Source organism: Lissotriton vulgaris, chromosome 7 (genome assembly GCF_964263255.1).
Source record: "Lissotriton vulgaris chromosome 7, aLisVul1.2, whole genome shotgun sequence".
Taxonomy (NCBI): domain Eukaryota; kingdom Metazoa; phylum Chordata; class Amphibia; order Caudata; family Salamandridae; genus Lissotriton; species Lissotriton vulgaris.
The window spans coordinates 1,049,307,091-1,049,328,527 of record NC_141695.1 but is presented as its reverse complement, the minus strand read 5'-3'; the positions used below and the strand labels follow the sequence as shown (position 1 = coordinate 1,049,328,527).

The window sequence follows — 21,437 nt, the reverse complement described above, 5'->3', positions numbered from 1 at the left end:
TGTGTTGTAAAGGTATAATGCGATGTAATGGAATGCGTTGTAAAGGTAGTTTCTGAAAAAGTGATGTAGTGGCATGCTATGTAAAAGAATGCATTGTTAAAGATGTTGCGATGTTAAAACTGTGTTGTAAAGGCATGCATTGTAAATGTATGCGTTGTAACCTCATACATTCCCAAGAACTGGTAGTACAAGTGTCACTCTAGTGAGTGACCTGAACTTTTTCTTTTTATGTTCTCGCTTTTTTGGTTACCTCTTCGATTTTTTTCTCCTTTGCTTCTGTTCCTTATAAATATATATGACCCATTTCATGACATGTCCTATCTTGTATAAAACACTGCATTGCATGATTATTTTTTCCAATTAATGATTTGAGGCTATTTTGGCAAAAATATCTAAGGAATCAAGCAGTATAAAATGTGGTGGATGTTTTATAAACTGCTGCAAGATAATCACTATTTAATTCTTGTAATAAAATTATATCACATGGTATATTGCTTTCTTCTTATTTCCAACCCAAGCACAATGTCTGAATTACCAGTGCACTAGGACCTGTATACATACATGTTAAATAAAGTACGTCTGATGTTTAGCTTTTGCATAAACTATTGTGTGTCTTTGTGTTTTAGCCTCTGAAGAGCTAACAATTGCCGGCATGACGTTTACCACTTTTGATCTGGGTGGGCACGCTCAAGGTAAGAAAGATCATATGTACTATATATGTATGATGTGCCTATTTTACAATGAACGCTTTAATGTCCCCTTTTCATGTTATTAAGACTTAATCATCCATATGTGTGGGGACCGAAACGTTTCAGGACACCAGTGTGCCAAAACCTTTTGATGGAGAATGGTTTGGTAGAGTGTACGGACCCCGTACCCATCCTGACTTCCCATGGTGGCACTTGTCCAACTGCATCTGTGTATGGCCATGCTATCTGGGGAACTATGCTCACGGGTCCTATGGCACTTATATTGTAAAAGCAGATTTTTATCTTTTAATCTTGGTGCGCCTTGGCCTTGATGAGTTCGGTTCTGATAATGTTTATTTAAAAAATCAATTCCATTCAACAACATGGTTGAGATTATGAAGCCGTTAAAAAGTACATAAATCATACTATGTACAAAATTTCCTTTACATGAGTAGTGCCGACGTACTCTTTTACAACACATTTCATAATATAAAAATGTAGCTCAATTCATAGAATACAATTGATTTAGTGAAATGTACTGTTGTATTAAACAGATCTCACTAGCACACACCTAGGTTTAATATTGATCGGTCACAAAATTTCCAATACTTACATATGGCCTTTGTAAAAGTAATCATGCAGACATACATTTGAAACTTTCTGCTGCTCACTTAACAGGAAAAAGCTCCTAATGGCAGAGTTCATAATCTATTATATGGGAATGCGCGCAAGTTTTTGACCATGTCAGCAGTTGTAAGATGCTAAGGGCGCAACCTCTTCATAACAATACACATATTACAGTAAATGTTCAGTTACTTACCAGTAATCTAGATTTCTCTAGGTCCATGTCTTCTCCGATACAATCTTCACTTGCAAGATGTAGGTTTCACCCTGAAGAACCTCTCTTGCCAACACAAATTAGTTTTTCCAAGATTGCTGCTGTTACCCATCCATCTCTATAAGAAGGTGGAACTACAACGTCATATCCGGTTAATTTTCCAAGCGCTAGACAACCATCAGAATAAGAAAAAAAATATAATCAATCTGTGAGGAAAGGTGGGGACTGTATCAAGGAAGGCCTGGACTCGGAGTAGAGAAGATTACTGGGAAGTAACAGGGGCATTTCCTCCTCGTCGATCTTCCCCGATCCAGTCCTCAAATCCTCCTGCAACTGAACTCGAGTATGAGATAAGAAAGTGTGTGGAGAACTTCATGTAGTAGCACAGCACGTATATTTAAGGGAAGCCCCTTTGAAGAATGCCCATAAAGCCGAAATGCCTCTTGTGGATCTACCCTGCACCTGTAGAGGAATAAAAGCATTACACAAATCATAGCCCTTGATAATGGCAGATTTAATCCATCTAGAGATAGTTACCATAGAAGGACTAGACCGTTTACTGGGGATCCCAAATGTAACAAATAGAGAGCCCACCTGCCACAAAGGAAAAATAATTTCTAAATAAATTGACAGATCCCTATGTAGATCCATAATGTGCAACTGTTCCTCCTCAGCCGAGGAAGGAGTGGGAAAAAAGGTAGGGAGAACAATGTTCTCTGTACAGTTAAAGGCAGTCAGAACCTTGGACAAAAAAGGAGGACTTGGACAAAAGACAATTTTATCAGGAAAAAAGCAAGTAGAAGGTGACACAGAAAGTACAGCCCCAAATTCACTTCCCCTTCTCTCTGAACAAATTGACACCCAAAAACATTTTCTCTGTGAGGAAATTCAACTCTACAGAACCAGTAGGTTCAAAAGGAGAATCAGTCAATGCCTTGAGCACCAAAAGCAAATGCCCAGCAAGCCAACGAATCACTAGGCACTGTAAAAATATTCTACACAATAAATCTGAGCCAAAGGAGTAATGATAGAAACTCCCTCTTCCAGAAAAACCTGAACTGCTGCCCATTGGGCTTGACTGGTAGAGACAGCTAAACCCAGAACAAAGCCATCTCACAGAAAATCCAAAATATTCACTGGCTACCAAAGTCTAGGCTGCTGAGTTTTAGCAATACACCAATGCACAAAGTGGCACTTATGGCGACTACACACCTTTCAGATGGATGTCTAGAGAGTTTAATAGAATCCGCCTCCTCTTTTGAATTGCCCTGCACCGTGAGAATTACCCGTTCAGCAGCGACACCCCATATTCAGGATAGATTGTGTCTTTTAATAATTTTTAAACCATTGATTTGCACTTTTTTGCACTTTAAATCTCCTGCACTCTGGTACCTACCACCTCCTCACCGCGCTCGAACCCCGGTCCCCGCAGACAACTAGGTGCTGCCGTGTGACGCATTGGGGGTCAGCGGCCATTCTGGTAGGACTGTCGGGCGAGGACTAGTTGCTCTGTACACCCCGCCCTTCCTGGGCATAAATGACATCAGTCACTCAACCGCGCAGCGGGCGCGCCAGCGGCGCACCGAAGGCGCACCAAAGGCAAGCCCGTCTGCGCCCGTCCGCGCCAGACCGCTGCCAGGTGCCAGTCACTATGCCAGTTTTCCCATAGGTAGGGCCGCCCACTCCGATGTCAACGTGAAGATCATTTATTCCAGGCAGGAGCTCTTAAATTTGGCCAACCACGGTGACAGGCAGGACTTCCCCGACGCCCTGAACCACCACTGCAAACATCAGTTCCCCCCATACCTGGAAGGCCCCATTCCATGCCGCTATTGGAAATTCCACAGTCTTTCCGGTAATACCAGTACCCTACCCAACAACGCCAAAGTTATGGAGGAAACCCGGCTGACCATAGTTGGACAGCCTTCTTAGCTAACATGCGCTCTCTCCCCAAACACGCGACTCACATCTGAGATTTCCTTACTTCCTCGAATCCGGATCTTGGGTTTCTCACAGAAACATGGATAAAGACTACTTCTGCCCCAGCTATAGCTACAGCCCTGCCGGATGGATATAGGATTTTAAAACTAGATAGACCCAAGAAAATGGGTGGTGGGATTGCCATTGTTTACAAGGACCCTATTAAAGCAATTGTCTTAGATCAACACAAGAGCACAAACTTAGAAGTGATTATATTTAGGATAGATCGCAATTCACAACTTAGCTGGAAAGGCGCACTCGTATATCGTCCCCCTGGCCCTATTACCAACTCGATCACCACCCTTTCAGAGACAATAGCCCCCCATGTCATCTCCACTAATAGATTTATCTTACTGGGAGATTGTAACATCCATAGTGAAAATATACTTGACTCAGAGACCCTGCATTTTTCCAGAGAAATACTTCCTCTTGGTCTCATTCAGAAAAACAATGCACCCTCACATAATGCAGGTCATATGCTAGACCGAGTACTTTCAAACTCTTCAGACCTAATTTGTAAACAAACAGTCCCATTAACTTAGTCGGACCATCATATGCTCACATTTGACTTAGTAGGACCCAAGGCGAACGTACTTAACAAAAAAACAAGTACGCATAGTTTTAGGCATTGGCACAAACTCTCCCCAGCGTCCTTCTAAGAAGCATTCCATGCCTTCCCGCAATCATCTGATAGCACAGTTGAGGAGCATCTTATATCCCTTCATGCGGCTATTAATCTCACGCTAGATGCCACCATACCCATAAAAAAGGCATCCACCTTGGCTCGTCTGCCCCAAGCTTCCTGGTATACGCAAGAATTGAAGGCTGAAAAAAGTAGATGCAAGGTACTGGAACATATCTGGCGCCGATATAAATCACAATCATATAAGGACAAATTCAAAGAGCTACAGAGAGAATACCATAAGAATCTCAGAAACATCTGTAAAAAGCATATAGCATCACAATTGGAGCAAGCTGATAACACCTCCAAAACACTCTTCCAGATTCTTAACTCTCTAGTTAACCCCAAAGCCTGCAGCCCTGAGGTCGAACCATCCCAATCACTTTGTGATAATATTGCCAAACATCTGACGCAGAAGATTGAGGATATTTACTCTGAATTCTCCTTCCCCAGTTCCCGAGAGCCAGATACAGATATTCCTCTTATCAGTCCCCTTGCGTACCCCCAGCCTTCCTTAAGAGCATTTCCCCCTCTCACCACAGAAGAAACCGAAATACTTCTCAAATCAGCCAAGTCAGGATCCCCCAAAGACCTCATTCCGGCGAAAATTGCCAAAACTCTTGCTACAGAATTGGCCGGACCCCTAGGGGTGGCCTTTAACAGCTCAATTACTGAGGGCAAACTTCCTAAGGAATGGAAAGATGCACAAGTCATGCCAATTAATAAAAACTCAAAACTGCCACCGGACGTGATCACAAACTATCGACCCATCTCCTTGCTCCCGCTGTACAGCAAGCTACTGGAGAAACATATTAATAAGCATCTCTCATCTTTCGTTGAGATCTACAATTGCCTTGACCACTCTCAGTCGGGATTCCGCCCCCGGTATAGCACGGAATCTGCCTTGGTAAAGGTTTTAGACGATATTAGACTGGAAGCGGACGGGCGTCGAGCAGTTATTCTTATACTGCTCGACCTATCCGCCGCCTTTGACACCATCTTGCATCAGATTCTCTTAGATAGATTGCGCAACATAGGTATTCAGGACACAGCTTTGGAATGGCTAACAGACCTTCTCAAGGACCGAACTCAAACCGTTAATCTGGGCCCCTTTAAAGCTAAGACTTCCATTGTTACCAAAGGAGTCCCTCAGGGATCCTGTCTTAGCCCCACTCTTTTTAATATTTACATTGCCCCGCTAGCCGCTCTGCTTAGGAAGATCGGGTTTATCCCGGTCTCCTACGCAGACGATACACAGCTGCTCCTTACCTACGACACCGAGGCGCCTAATATTCAAGAAATTTTCTCTGAAGGAATGCTCAAAATCACAGCATGGATGAGCCAAAATTTCCTCTAGCTTAATACTAGCAAAACAGAAATCATGTTATTCACAGAGGCAGTCACTAGTTGGTCCCCGAGTTGGTGGCCGGAAGAACTAGGTACGGCACCAACCCCCAAACCGGTTGTAAAAAACCTAGGGGTACTTGTTGACAGCAAGCTAAACATGGAGGAGCACATAGCACTCACGAAACGATCTTGCTTTCATGCCCTTAGTCTTTTACGGAAAGTGTTTCACTTCCTTCCCCTAGCTACTCGTAAGACTCTCATACACGTATTAGTACTAAGTCATCTGGACTTTAGTAATGCCTTCCTCATCTCGGCCAAAGACTCTGCCTTACAGACTCTACAGGTGGTCCAGAATACAGCAGCCCGCTTAGTCACTAACGCCCCCCGTTGCACTCCCTCCCTCCCGCTTCTTCACAAACTGCACTGGCTCCCCGTTCGCAAATGTATCCATTTCAAAATATGCTGCTTGGTCTTCAAAGGTCTCCATCAGCTGGGCCCAACATATTTATCTAACAAACTGATCATATACACTCCCTCGCACAAGCTTCGCTCAGAAGGCAAAGGCCTCCTAGTCATTCCTTGCTTTAAGAAAACCAAATGGGGAGGAAAAGACTTCTCCCACCTTGCGCCCAAATTGTGGAACCAGCTACCTGAGACACTCCGGCTAACCAGCAATTACTTCAGCTTCAGGAAGAAACTGAAGACATTCCTATTCCAAATGTCATGATCTCTTGCCTTTACTGTCTTCAGCGCGGAGATACCCCATGTGGGGCGATTAATGCGCTTTACAAATCAGCTAAATAAAAAATAAAAAATAAATAAATTCAGGTGGCTGAGAGAGTCCTGCGATAGACTTGGCTTAATTAAAGAGGAGGAATGAAAAAGATATATCGTGGGTGGGGATATTGCCAACTGAATGAGGTGAGGAAACCATGGCTTCCTTGATCACCCCGGCACCACAAACAGAACCCTGGTGTGATCTTTCCGAGTCTTCTGCAGTATTCAGGGAAGTAGATGAAAAAGGGGCGTGGCAAAAACGAAGACCCTGAGTCCAAGTTATCTGACCATGAGCAGATTTCTTGGGCAAGGAGAAAAAGAGAGGGAACCATCCCACTCTGCTGATTTAAGTAGACTCTCACCACCTGGTTGTCTTTATAAATGATAACCGTCTGATTCCTGGTCACGGGGAGGAAGAATGACAGGTTTGCTCTCACTGCTGCTAACTTCCTTAAAAAATAGGATTCCTGTGAGCTCCACCTGTCCTGAGCTTTGACTAATCCCAGGACTGCCCCCATCCTCTCTTGCCCGCATCTGTACAAATGATGACTTGCGGGGGCTGATTCATTTGGTACCCCCTCCTCAGGCTAGACGGAGAGCACCACCATTGTAGATCCATCTTTATTTGCTGGGTTACCGGAACCAATGTTTCGTAATTTCCAGAGATAGGGTCCAGGTAAATCAAAAGATGATAAACCAAAGGGTACAAGTGCAGTTTACTGAAATCACTCCCCTTGGCTCCTGAGCCACATCTTCACATACTCTTCTCCAAAAGCTGTGACAGATGAAGTACTAATCTGTCCTGTCTCTTGCGGGAGTGGGAAACTTCTCTTACACCCATGCAGAAGATCGCTCCAATGAGCTCTAGTGTATGTGTTAAATGAAGGAGCCCACACACCTTTTTGACATCTTCCTCTGTCTTAAGAAAAGAAGGAGGTAATTAACCAGTCACTTAGATAAGAATACAACTGAAAACCTGGACTATGTAAAATACCCACTAGAGGAGTCAAGATCTTTGAGGAAACTTGTGGGGCGGAAGTCAGACCAAAAGGAAGGACTCAAAACTGGAAGTGCTGGCCTCCCACTGAGAATTGTAGAAACTGCTGATGTGGTGGAAGTATTTGAAAAATGAAGATATACATCCTGCATATGCAGTGATTCCAGATAGTCTCCTTACTGCAGCATTGGGAATATGCTCTGCAGAGTCAGCATCTTGAAAGTCTGATGTACTAAATAACGGTTGAGACTTTTGTGATCTAGTAATGGTTGAAAGTCTCCTGACATTTTTAGACAAAAATATTGTTTAATAATATCCATGACCCTGCTCCTGAGAAGGAACAGAAGCAATTGCTGCTTTGAGGAGGAGCTTTTAAATACAGTCCAAAAGTGTTTGACACCATTGGGAATCGCCTGGTAGAGGAGTTGGAAGCAAACAGATGGATTTGTTAAAATTCTCGGCGGTAAGCTTTCTTCACCACTCTGACTGCTCATTTATCTGGGACCAATCTATTCCAGATCTTCTGAAAGCAAAACAGGCGACCCACGAACAGCATCTGCTGTCAGTAGTTATGCTTGGAGTGGTAGGGTTGGTGGAGGCTGATTAGGAGTGGAGTTTCTTTTTAAACAGGGGCCCTTTGGTCACAACATCTTCATTGAAATGGTTGTGAGGACCCCTTTGTGCCCCCAGCAGAAAAGCTCTTCCTTAACCAAAACCTCTACCTCTGGAAAAAGTTTTAACTGGGGTGTAGTGCTAGAGGCACTCCCATGTACTGGACCACAAGATGACCTTTGACTACCACTATTTTAATTGACACTTGGTGTTTTACTTTATCCTAGCTTAAATGTACAACATGTTTCCTGCATGTGCCTTTTTCTTTGAAGATTTGTTCGTGTCTCTTTGTAGTTTTCAGAGTGGAAGCGCTTTCCCAGAGTAGAACAGCCTTTCCAGGAACAGAACATGTTTGATGTGCATTTAAAAGCATGAGAGAGAGTGACGAGTGGAATGTACTTCTTGGTCTTAGAGTGCAGTGTTATATGCAGTGGGGCTCAAATCTGCATTATGTTGTACATTGGGACATGAAGTGTGTGATGCTAAAGGCAGTGGTGCATAAATGTGCATTGTGTTGTACATTGGGAAGTATTATGAAGTTCTTACTAGTGGCTTTGACATGCCCTCATGCCATCTTGAATTCTGACTCTGTCTAGCTTGAGCTTTGTGCACAGGCAGGCCCCCAGATTTCTCAAGTTGTTTAGGCTATTCACGTTCAAGGTTGGAGACTTTTGTAAGCTTCGTTTAGATAAGGGACTGAAACATGTGAAAGCACAGAAGGAACATGAGAACTCTTTTGCCTTTGAAATGCTTGCATGGAGAGTGGCCAACTCCAGTAATTTTCCTTGGCGCAGAGGAGGGCCTCTCAGCAACTTCTAGTGTGCTTGGAGATTATAAAGCTGGAGTTTGTTGACTTGGAAACCAGGATTTTGTTTGGAATCTGAATGGGGACAGACCTGTCTACTTCAGTGCAGCAGCAGTTCCTGGTTTGCTGAGTCTCTTGACCCTGGCTGTGAATCCCCCAGTCTGGAGTGGGCCAAGATGCAGTTTTTGCAGCCTAAGATGTTTTATTTTTGATTATTGACATTGTGATGTAAGAGTGTGTCTGTGTGGGCATTCAAGTCTCCAGTGGTTATAATCATCTGAGGTGTTTTCATTGTGATATGTGAGTGTGTCTGTGTGCACATTCAAGTCTTTAGTGGTTATGATCATCTGATGTATTTAGTGTATATATCTTTCTGATTTCTATATACATTTGAATGTTGTTCCTTTGACATCTGGGAATGCCTTTTTGTTAGAGAGTGTTACACAAATAAAACCCCATGCCTTATTCCGAGAACAGTCTTCTGATGTGTTTCATTTTATGACAGTGAAATCCCTTTTCTGATGGTGTTTTTATTGCTTCGTTGTGTTTGTGCCTCCGTGTGGGAGGGCGGTATTTTCTATTATTTGGGAGGGAGAAGCAATACACTGGGGTCAAGAGGTTTTTGTTTCCTTCTGTTTTCTTTCTCTTGACCCCCAGTGTATTGCTTCTCCCTCCCAAATATTAGAATGATCGCATGCGGGCACGGAAAAGGCATGCCGGAGTGAGATATGCCACATGGAGGTAATAAAGTTGGGCCAGGCATAGCTTGGAGGATGTTGTCAAGGTTTGGGGGCCATAAATGTGTCCCTCCAATCTGCCTCCTCCAGGGGACCCAGCCACCCCTCCCAGCGGGCCCGGATCTGGTCTAGGGACGCGGGCCGTTGTTCACCAGTGATCAATATATTCGAGACACCCCCCGCTGCCCAGGTTCCCCATCATCAACTGGGCCTCTAAGGGACTGAATTCTGGGAGAGAGGTGGGGGATAGAATGTGGGTGTGGATGGCATGTCTGAGCTGTAGATACTTATAGAATTGGGAGGGAGGAGGATGTGGCATTGTTGTAAGTCTGCGAAAGATCTAATGTGGTCTCCCACCCACACGTCTCCGAGTAGCGAGATCCCAGCGACGGAACTCTTGTAGGGACGAGACCTCTCGCAGCCATGCTCCACTCCACAGCGGCGTCTGCCCGGTGAGCCTCCGGTCCCATTGCACATGACGAAGGGCCGTACTCCAGGCCATGAGCACCGTCCTGGTGACAGGGGGTAAAGCCTGTGACACCGGGCTGCCATACAGGAACGCCTGGATCCGCGTAAAGTCCATCACCCTGAGTTCCACCCGGTACGCTGGGTCGGACCAGCTGTTCGCGAACCAATCGTGAATCACAATGAGCTTCCTGGCCAGGTAGTAAAGGTGGAGATTAGTCACCCCCATGCCCCTGTCGAAGGGGGGAATACAACAGTGTGCCAGGGACATTCGCGGCCTTCCTTCTCCCCATAGAAACCGGGTGAGAATGCCGTCCAATCCCCGGAACCAGCTACTTGGGAGGTGAATGGTGATATTTTGTAAAATGTAGAGGAAGCGGAGGAGGACCATCATTTTGAAGAGGGCACTCCTGCCCAGGGGGTTAAGGGGGAGGGTTTGCTATTTCTTAAGGTCCGCCTTCATCCTACTGACCAAGGGTGCAACATTCAGGGCCCATTCTAGCTCCGGCAGGAGGGTGACCCACAGACCTAGGTACTTGAATGATTGTCTACGGAGGGGGATGTTAGCTTGCCAATCAAAGCACGCCCGAGAGGAATGCAAAGGGACTAGGGTAGATTTTGTCGGATTAAGTCGAATGCCAGAGACCCGTTCAAAAGCAGAAAGAGCCTCCTCGCATCTGGGGTCGGAGCGTTCTGGGTCCGCCAGAAAAAGCAGGACATCGTACGCATATAAGGCTATCTTGTCAGTCTGATTCTGGTCCCAGGCCCAACCATGGATGAGAGGGTCCTGGCGGATGAGCGCTGCCAGGGGCTCCATCACCAATGCGAATAGGAGCGGCGAGAGCGGGCACCCCTGGCGGGTGGCGCTCCGGATTGGGAACGTCTCGGATAGCTCGCCGTTAATGAGGACACGGGCCCTAGGGTTACTATAAAGGACCCCGGTCAGGCAACGGAAAGGAAATCAATGAAAAGCAGCGCCAGGTATGGGGTCAGGTGATGACGGTGGACCAGAGCCAGGTGGAGGCGGCGAATGCAATGCCGGGTACCCCTGGCAGGCATGAACCTGCACTGGCCGGGATGGATCAAGTCTTGCAGGAGTGGACGAAGCTGCTGGGCTATCGCGGTGGCAAAAATCTTTACATCTGTATTAATCAGTGAGATCGGGCGGTAGTCCACACAATCCAGGGAGGACGGCTGCGTCTTTGGGAGGACCACGATAGTGGCCACATCGGTTTCAGGCGGGAAGGACCCTTCTTCCACTACATGTTTAAATAGCTCCACCAAATGGGGGAACCAATTCATCGGGGAAGGTCTCATAGTACTCCTGGGGGCAGCTAACAGGCTCGGGCGTCTTGCCTGGGTGTAACAGTGAGAGTGCCCTGTGTATCTCCTCAGGGGTGGTGCAGAGTTACAGAGACCGCCTGGGAGAGACATGGCAGCTGAGTTCCGGTCTCCGCCAGCAAGTCCGCCAGGGGAGTACAAGGAGGGCGAGCAGCGTAGAGGGTCGCATAGTAGTCAGTGAAAGTTTGCGCAATGGCAGTGGACGTCACATGGTGAATCCCGGTGTCCGTCCGGATCTCGGGGATGATGCGGTTAACTGTGGGAATAGGACACTAGGTTGTGAAGTAACTTACCATTTTTACCACCCCAGCCATATATACGTGCCACCGAAGAGCGCCAGAGCATTTTATCGGATTCCAGCAAGATCCGGCGAATCTCTTCGCGGACCAGTGCAAGCTGCCGAGAGGAGTCATCGCTGCCAGTGGTCAATTGGGTTCTTTCCAACAGGGCTGCCTGGGCCTCCAGCTGCACGAGCTGGAGGTTCCCTCATCGGAGACGTTGTGGGAGGCCGGTAAGGCCGTGGTTCGGGTGTGGCCAGACGGTTCGTGTGGACCAGCGAAACGTCCACACGTTTCGTGTGGACCAGCCCTCTGGCCACACCCGAACCACGGCCTTACCGGCCTCCCACAACGTCTCCGATGAGGGAACCGAGCCCATATTAGTTGAGAAGTAGTGTCGCAGCTCCTGCTCGAGGGACTTCACCAGTGCAGAGTCCTGCAGGAACCAGGCGTTCAGTCGTCCAGTTGTCCGTGGGCCAACAGGGGAGGTCCCAATACGGAGGGAGACTGGGGAGTGATCCGAGATCCCACTGGGCAGTATAGCAGCCCCAGACATCAATTGACAGTCTGTCACGGGCATCAGGAGCAGGTATCTACAGGAATGGTTGTGATGAGCCGTCGAGGTGTATTGTTCTTTACGGGGGTTCCACACCCTCCAGACGTTATAGAGGCCCAAGGCCGATGACCAACCACATAGGCGCCTTGCAGAGGCAAGACGGTGTACCGATGGAGTGCCGTCCCGTCACGCGAAGGCTGCAGGATGGCGTTAAAGTCACCCCCAACAACGGTCAGGCCTTGCGGAAAGGAGGAAATCACCGGTGTGAGGCGACAAAGGGTGGAGGCCATGATTGCAGGGGGAATGTATGTACACAGGAGGTTTAGAGTGTGCCCCTCAATCGTCCCTGTCATGGCCACATAGAGGCCCTGCGTATCAGTCTCGGCTCTGGCCAGGGTAAAGGGAAGCCCTTTCCTAAGTAAAATGGCCACCCCCCGGGAACCACACGTAAAACCAGAGTGCCAGAACCTTTCAAACCCGTAGCGGGCTAGGAAGGTGCATTGTGAGCCCAAGAGGTGCATTTCTTGTAGAAACAGGATGTCAGGCGCGTGACGGTGGGCAGTACGAAGGACGGCTGTGCGTTTGATTCGGTCGAGGAGGCTGTTAACATTCCAGGAGAGGATTTGGAGAGTCCTATTGAAGGTGTGGGACATCTAGATGAGTGGTACGTGGAGGAACGGATGTTAGCGGGGGGATGTCCAGAACCCAAGAGATACACCCGCCCGGGTCCTTGAAATGAAGGTGCGGAGAGTATTGTTCTGCTTGTCATCGGCGAGGACATCTATGTGCGCACGGCTACCAATGAGAACAGGACATATCGGCCCGTAGGTGGCTAAAAACAACAAACTGTTGGGAGACAACGGTCTTTCCCCCACCCTATGCCCTCCAACTCCCCCACCCTACACTTCTGAAGTGGAAGCATCTGTCGCCCTGAAGAAAACCCCATCAACCAACAACCCCACAATGAGGTGAACTAAAAGCTGAAAACATGAGATGATAATCTCGCTATCAGTAGAGTGTATCAGTCTCGGGACTGTGATGAAGATCCAGGCTTCAAGGGGCGTGGCTTGGGCGCCGATGGCGATGGTCGCCTGAGAGCTCGGCTCCGGGACTGAGCCCGTGATTATCCTGTAAATCGGAGGCTGCGGGGCACCCCGGACCCCGCATTCTGCTGAACGGACCAACGACGACCTGCCAGGGCCCTTGGTGTGGCTCGGACGAGTGGTGATCCGGCGTGAAACCGAAGTTTGCGGAGTTGCGGAGTGCGACCCAACATGGCGCCCGGACTTCATTGTCCCCCTAGCCGGATCCATTGAACTGGAGGAGCGTCGCCAGCGGCGTTTCGCCCCCGGCTTTGCCGTCCCCTGCTGATTTGTGCACTAGATATCGGTCAGATCGGACTTTCGTCAACGAGAATGCACTCGGTTGGGTGACTGGGCGGATGCCCACGTTATAGTGGATCCCGTGAGCGGACGTCTGGTGAACCAGGCGGTGGCCCCACTCATGACACCGCACCTAGCTACATTTTCCTGGCCAGTCCACTTCCATGGGAGGCGCGACACTCTGGCGCCACAAATCGTCCGGTGGAGTTGGTGACCCTCACCCCGGGACTTTAGCGGCTGTGCGGGCCTGCCCGACCTGGCGGCGGTTGTCTCCGCCCCCTTATCGGTGCCCTCGGACGCCGTGGTGGTGGCGCAAACCGAAGCGGAGAAGTTCCCACAGGCCCTGGAGAAGGAGGTCTCCGATACTCGACTTGAGGTCCAGTAGCCGGGAGGGTCGTGGTCGGCATCTGCACCCGGAGACGCCTGCTCCTGGACCATCACGGAGTGCCCCCGGCGACATGGGGAAACCTAGAGGAGCCAAGGGGACTACCCCAACCGCCTCAGACTCGGAGACCCAGGACAAAGAGGAACATGGGGACCCAAAGAGTTCTGGTGGTGCATCGATGCAACAGCAGTTCGACCGCGTCCTGGAGGCGATAGCGACTACGCGATCGGCCCTCCAACAGGACATTGCCTAGGTGGCGACGAGCCTTGGTCTCCTTAGAGCGGACCACGGCAAACTTTCGGACCGGGTCAAGGAAGTGGAGAGCTCGGTGAAAACCTTGGAGCCGGCGCAGCGAACCTTGGCTGCGACTATGAAGGATGCCTTATCCCGGATTGTGACCCTAGAGCAGAGAGCGGAAGATACAGAAGGCCGCAACAGGAGGAACAACATCCGTGTGGTGGGCCTTCCGGAAAAGATCGAGGATGGCGACATGGTGGCATACTTGGAGGCCTGGCTCCGTGACACGGTGGCCCTGGAGGGGCTATCCTCCTTCTACACCTTGGAGCGTGCCCACAGAGTCCCGGCGCGGCCACCGCAGCAGGGACGTGCCCCGAGACCAGTTGTGGCGCGGTTATTACACTTTCGGGACAGAGACTTAATCCTCAATGCCGCCAGGCATAATGGTCCATTCAAAGTGGCGAACAGTCAGGTGAACATCTTCCCGGATTACACCTACGAAACTCAACGCAGGCGGTTCTCCTTCCTGGCGGTCAAGCGCGAGCTCAGGAGCGAGGGCATCCAGTACTCGCTACTCTATCCTGCTAGGCTCCGCATCATTGTCGATGACAAAACTCAATTCTTCGACACCCCGGAGGATGTCTGTGCCTGGCTCGAGCTTTACAGAGCAGGGAAAGATGGCTTCGGCTCCTCATCCCAACAGGCGGAGGAGCCGGAACAGAGACGGCGATCCAGGAGGATTAGGAATCGCCACGGCCGCTCAGGGGGACCCTCAACTGCAGAGACGTCGACGGAGCAGAGGGGAGTGCTGGAGGTGTTATCTGAGTTGTCTGGAGCACGGGACGATGCCATTGAAGAGGAAGCGGACCCGGGTGACGAGGGGGCACCATCGGACTCCGAGGACTCAGTGACTGATAGCGCCCATACACCGGTGATCACACCGAAGTCGGTGGAAGACCTTCTGGATGGACAGGGGTAACGGGGTGAGCTACCTCATTTTGGGAGGGGGCCCGGCAGGGGGGAGGCGGTTGCCGTCAATTGATGCTGACAACGAGGGCGGGGAGGGTGGGGTGCCCCTGTTTTTGCCCCGAGGGTCTTTGATACTGTTATGGGCTTGTTTTAGTCCTGGTAGCCTGAGCGTCGAGGGCCCACTGCCTCCGCCCGGCCCGCACCTGGCCCTTAAGGCCTTCCTACGGTGGCGACCGCAGGATTAGTAGGGGTTATTGGGTTGTTGGAGGGCAAGGTTTGGATGGGATCTGGATGGTGCTGTTTGGGTCCTGTTCTGGGGAGGGTGGGTGGGGGTTTGGTTCGTTCTTGGGTTGTTTGGCTTTGGTTGGGGAAAATGGCCGCCATCAGTGCTGGGATGAATGATGTACTTTTTTTGTGGGGACCCGGATGGGGAGACTGTGCGAGAACAATATGGGACAATGGCTGATGTTGCTAACTTGAAATGTGTTACTTGGAACGTGAGGGGGCTTCATACTATGTCCAGGCGCCACAAAGTCCACGCTTATTTAGTGCGTAGGGGAGTGCAAATGGCGCTGCTGCAGGAAACTCATCTGAACAAGGCGGAAGGGGCGGCGCTACAGCGTAGATGGAGGGGGCAGGTCTTCTACACATCGTACTCCGCATATGCCAGGGGGGCGCTAATATGGGTTAGAGCTGGGGTCCCCTTCCAGGTCACGAAAACAGTGATAGATCCGGAGGGGCGTTACGTGGCCATTTCGGGCACTTTAGGAGGGAGGGACTTGAACGTTTGCTGTGTGTACGCTCCTAATATAGACCAGACTGCCTTCCTTTCCAGGTTATCGGGCTCGTTGGCCCACTTCTTCTCCGGGCCCCTTTTGCTCGGGGGAGATTTCAACTCAGTAGTGGACGTAGACACTGACCGCTCACATCCACCCCTTCCCGATTCTCCGGTTCGTCGCACGGCTAAGGGTCGTAAGGATTGGCAGACCCACTGGGGTCTGACGGATATCTGGAGGGCGCACCACCCCACATCTAGGGATTATTCATACTTCTCGAGCCTACATGAGTTGCATGTCAGACTGGATGGATTTCTTGGCTCGCCCGAACTGGTTTCGGCAGCGGTCCGATCTGAGTACTTGTCCAGAACCATTTCAGACCATAACCCCCTCCTGCTGGACCTTCGCTGGCTCCCCGGGGCGCCGGCGGTGCCCACCTGGAAGTTACGACCCGAGATTCTTGAGGACAGTGTTTTCAGGGCGGACCTGGGGGATAAGGTATCGGAATATTTTGCGTCCAACAGCGGCACCGCGAGTACAAGAGCGTGAGAGTGGGACGCTTTTAAGGTAGTGGTGAGGGGTTACTGCATCTCTAAAAAGGTGGGCATGAGGCGAGTTATCCTAGCCGACCTAGATGCAGCGGACCGGAAACTCCGCGAGCTGGAAATTCGCCGCCCCGGGCGCCCGGAATTACAGGTACACACGGCGGAGGCGAGGGAGAAGGTGGCGGCGGAGGTCGAACGGCTTCGCTGTTTTGACTACAAGGCCTACACGGTCCGGTCCATCGCGGAGGGGGACAGATCGAGCGCGTTGCTGGCATGGCTGGCCAACCCTACGCGTCAGTCCTCATTGACGACAAGTATGCGTAAGGCGGACGGAACCGAGGTATACACTCAACCGGAGATTCTCAGCTGCTTCCGGCATTATTACGAAAGTTTGTACCGCAGTCGCTCCGCCCGAGACCCTGACCGGCTCGATAATTATCTACACGGTCCGGTCCATCGCGGAGGGGGACAGATCGAGCGCGTTGCTGGCATGGCTGGCCAACCCTACGCGTCAGTCCTCATTGACGACAAGTATGCGTAAGGCGGACGGAACCGAGGTATACACTCAACCGGAGATTCTCAGCTGCTTCCGGCATTATTACGAAAGTTTGTACCGCAGTCGCTCCGCCCGAGACCCTGACCGGCTCGATAATTATCTACGCCCACTGGAGCTCCAAACAGTGGAGCGCGAAGTGGCGAAAGCCCTGGGGTCCGACATAGAATTGGGGGAGATCCGCGGTGCCATTAAACGGATGGCGAGAAATAAGACCCCGGGCCTGGACGGCCTGCCCGTGGAGTTTTATGCAGCTTATGCTGACCTCCTAGCCCCTAGGTTATTGGTGGTCTACAGAGAGGCGAAGAGGCTGGGGCGGCTCCCGAGCTCGATGTTGAAGGCATTGGTGGTTCCTCTCCTCAAACCAGGAAGGGACTCGTCAGACCCGGGGTCTTACCGTCCCTTATCGATGCTGACGGTGGACTATAAAATACTGAGCAGTATCTTGGCCTCGAGGCTGCTGGGACACATGAGTTCCCTGGTGCATGAGGACCAAGCGGGTTTTATCCCAAGGCGTAACACGACTATGAACATTCGCAGGTTGTTCCGTTTGCTAGGGGAACCGTTTGTGGATGCCCCGTCCCCGGTTGTCTTATCGGTGGACCTAGAAAAGGCTTTTGATAGCCTGGAGTGGGACTACCTTTGCACGGTGCTGCGGAGATTCGGCCTCGGTGAGGGCTTCATCAGATGGACCGCGGTTCCCTATGCCTCCGCATCGGCCAGGGTCCGGGCGGGACCACTGATTTCCTCGCAATATCCGGTAGAACGAGGCACGAGGCAGGGGTGTTCGTTGTCCCCACTTCTCTTTGCGCTGGCGGTGGAACCACTCGCGCTGCATCTTCGATCGGGAGCCCACTATATGGGCCTGTGGACACCTTCGGGCCCGCACTACGTTTCGCTGTATGCTGACGATCTGTTGCTCTTCCTAGAGGACCCGCTCGACGCTTTACATGGAGCGGCGACGGCGCTCACGGAGTTTGGGGAGGTTTCGGGCCTCCGGGTGAATTGGTCCAAGACCTGTCTTTTCCCGGTTTGTAAGGGTGCCCCCGCCCCTACTCTAAGTAGGGAGATTAGATGGGAACCCGACTGCTTTAAGTACCTGGGGGTATTCGTTTATCACGACCCATCCGACCTCCTGGATGGGAACATTGCCCGCAGCACTCGAGCACTTCGAGGCTGCATGGACTTCTGGGCCACGCTGCCGCTCTCGGTGGCGGGACGGATCGCTCTGCTTAAAATGGTGGCGCTTCCCAGGCTCTTATATTATTTCCGGACACTACCGATCTGGGTCCCACCGGCCACGTTTCGACTATTACGATCTATGGTGGTCGGATTCCTCTGGGGCTCGGGCCGCCGTCGGGTGGCCCTCAAGACCCTGATGAGGCCGAAAGATGAGGGGGGGCTTGCGGTGCCAGACTTTGAAAAGTATTATCTGGCGGCGCAGCTCCAGACCTTCACCCAGGAGATCGCCCGGGAATTCCGGGGCCCGGAAGACGGAAGGGGGACGGGCATGGCCAGGCATGTTCTCTCCTTCATAGCGCTGCGACAACGATTGGCCCTGCGGGATTTGTCGTTGGAGGAGCGGACCGTCCGCCTGTGTTGGAATCAGGCTCACGCCCGAGGCCATCTGAGAACACCGTATGCGCCCGAAATACCTTTGGGGATGCTGACGGCCCTCCCCCATGGAGGCGATTGGTCACGATTGGCGGCCTGGGAGGACGCCGGCTTACAGCTAGTTGGGGATCTGTATGAGGACGGGGCGCTCTTGCCCTTCCAGGATCTTATCGACCGCTTCGAGATCCCCAGTGGTGACTTTCTGTTGCACTCGGCCATTGTTCGAGCGATCCAGGCACACTGGAAGAGCGGGCAGGAGGAACCCGCCTTATCTCCGGTGTGCCAATACGTGATGATGTCTGCGGGCACGGTGAAGGCGGTCACTTGCCTTTACGGTAGGTTGATCAACGAAGGGTTGGCTCCTCTCACTACTTTGAGAAACCGCTGGGAGGAGGACATTGGCAGGGAGATCCCGGAAACGACCTGGTCCCAGTTGGTGCGGCGAGCCTGGAAGGGCACACGCCACGCCCGTTTTCAGCTAGTCCACTATTACGTTCTCCATAGAGCATATCTGACCCCAGTGAAAATTAAGCGATATTTTGCCACGAATTCGGCGGATTGCCCTAGGTGCCCAGCTCAGGAGGCGGACCTCCTCCACATGTTATGGGCCTGCCCGGGATTATCATCCTACTGGGTGGAAGTGGGAAAGACCCTGGAGGAGGTGACGGGGAGATCCTTATCATTTGATGCGGCGGTGGGACTCCTACACTGGTTCCCTCATACCCCCAAGAATAAAATCTCCAGCAAATTTATCGACCTAGGGCTCCTTCTTGCTAAGCGGGAGGTGACCAGGAACTGGAAGGCACGAGTTGGTCCGACAGGAAGTCGATGGCACAGCGAGCTCTTGAAGTGGGCGGCGGGGGAGAGCACACTGAGATACCAACTGGCTTGGAGGCAGCGTAATGAGAAGGCACAGGAGGCAGCGTTGGAGTGGGAAATGTTAGTGCAGGCCCTCAGGGATTATTGCGCCCCCAGCGACTCTGAAGGTGAAGAAGCGACCCGCCCCGAGTCCCATTAAAACATTGGCACTATTAGTCCTGTTGCTTTCCCCGTGGGTCCCATAGCAGATCCTGTTGCGGTTGTTCTCAGGCGCTGATGGCGGGGTTGGGTGGGATTTACTTTGGTTAGTAGTATTTTGAGGGTGGGGGTTTTTCTTTTGGGTTTATAGGCTTGTTTGGAAAAGCAGATGACGGACAGTGGATCATCCGGACCAGCTCTGACATCCTTCTGAGCCCCCATTGAATTTCGCCGCCCGACCCCAGGGTTGTGGGCCGGAAGGCTGTGTACGGAACTTACGGTGCGGGGACAGAGGGTTGTATTTCGCTGATATTGCTTGTGTTATAATGCTGGTCGATTTTGTAACGATTTACTAATTCCTGCAATAAAAATATATTTAAAAAAAAAATAAAAAAGATCCAGGCTTCAAACCGGACTGATCATTAGAGCCGGTTCGGCCCCAGCCCGGGAGATCAGGAGCAGTCACGTTGCAGAGACTCCCAAAAGGTGAAATGTGGATTGCGCATTGTGTGGCACTGGTCAGATGCCCTCTTTTCCACCAGATCCATTGATCACAGGGCTCCCGGACAGGTCCGAGTCCGACACGGCCCTCCGCAGAGTTTCAGTGGGCCCCGGGACACTGCCCATATCAATCAGAGAAGTAGCCAGGTTGGGGGAGGCGGATCCCCAAGTTGTGGTCTGGGGCGGAGAGCGACGGGCCTGCGCTGCCGGCGAGCGGGACTCTCCTCCCCAACGGTTGCCCCTCTTCCGGTACCCGGTCCGGCGTCGCTGGGACCTAGGCGCATCCGGGTTCGGCTGTGCGGGGACCATCCGAGCAGGAGAAAGGGACGGCTAGGAAGGAGGGGCCGCTCCTCCGTGAGCCACGTCCAAGCCGCCTGGGGGGGTGTCGAAGAAGAATGTCTTTTCCTGGAAGATAACTTTGAGCCGAGCTGGGAAGAGGAGACCATAACGAAGGCCCATAGCCCTGAGTTTTTGTTTAACTTCATCGTTGGATTGGCGCTGAGTCTGCACCTCCCTGGAATAGTCCGGGAAGACCATAATTCTGGAGTTCTGGAACTGCAGCGGCCCATGCGTCCTGGCTGCCCACAAGATAGTGTCCCTGTCCCGGAAGTTGAAGATTCTGAGGATAATGGGGCGAGCAGGAGCTCCAGGCGGAGACTTGGGAGCCAGAGAGCGGTGGGCTCGCTCCACGGCAAACCAGGGTAAAAGTTTCTCTTTGGGCATACAGGAGCGAACCCAGGTTTCTATAAAAGTGTCAGTATGACCCTGCTCCACTCCTTCAGGAAATCCCAGGAGGCGCAGGTTGTTCCTCCTCGCCCTATTTTTGGCATCTTCAGCCCTACGATGGAGCTCCGAGGTCTGTGTCTGAAGGCGAGCCACCTGGGTTTTGAGTTGACCGATATCATCTTCCGCCGTAGAGATGCGGGATTCCGCCTTCGTGATGCGCGCCATGGCGTTGCGTAGGTCCTGGCAAATAAGGGCAACATCCACCCACACTTCGCCAATTTTGCTCTCTACAGAAGCCTGTGATGCACTTATCGCCTGAAGGATGGTGGAGAGATCTCCCCCGGCGGCTCCAGGTGCGTCGCCCCTCCACTCGGGTCCCGATCTGATGTGGTGAATTGGTCCATTTTAGTTTGGGTTGTAGGAACAGGACTTTGCATGGTGCTGGTCCTGCCCATTCTCCCGGGGCAGAGGGCGGACGCGATCCAGCAGGCCTGGGCGTCGACCCCCCCAAAGAGTGGAGGGAAGGGGAGAGGGGGGGTCCCAGTCACCCAGACCGTCAATGCTCAGACCTGGCCAATCTGGACCACCCCCCCAAAACCCGGACCGAGACAGGAGAGGTGGAGGGCAA

At 51.4% G+C, this 21,437-nt stretch overlaps 1 protein-coding gene across 2 annotated transcripts in view; it reads left to right on the top strand.

Annotated features, from left to right (window-relative positions):
• The window catches only part of SAR1B (secretion associated Ras related GTPase 1B), a 470,631-nt gene that overhangs the window by 255,121 nt on the left and 194,073 nt on the right, over positions 1–21,437 (top strand). For both annotated transcript variants that reach the window (XM_086931492.1, XM_086931493.1), the window contains one exon: positions 627–692. In XM_086931492.1, the coding sequence (XP_086787618.1) occupies positions 627–692 (66 nt within the window). The remainder of the gene's footprint in view (positions 1–626; positions 693–21,437) is intronic.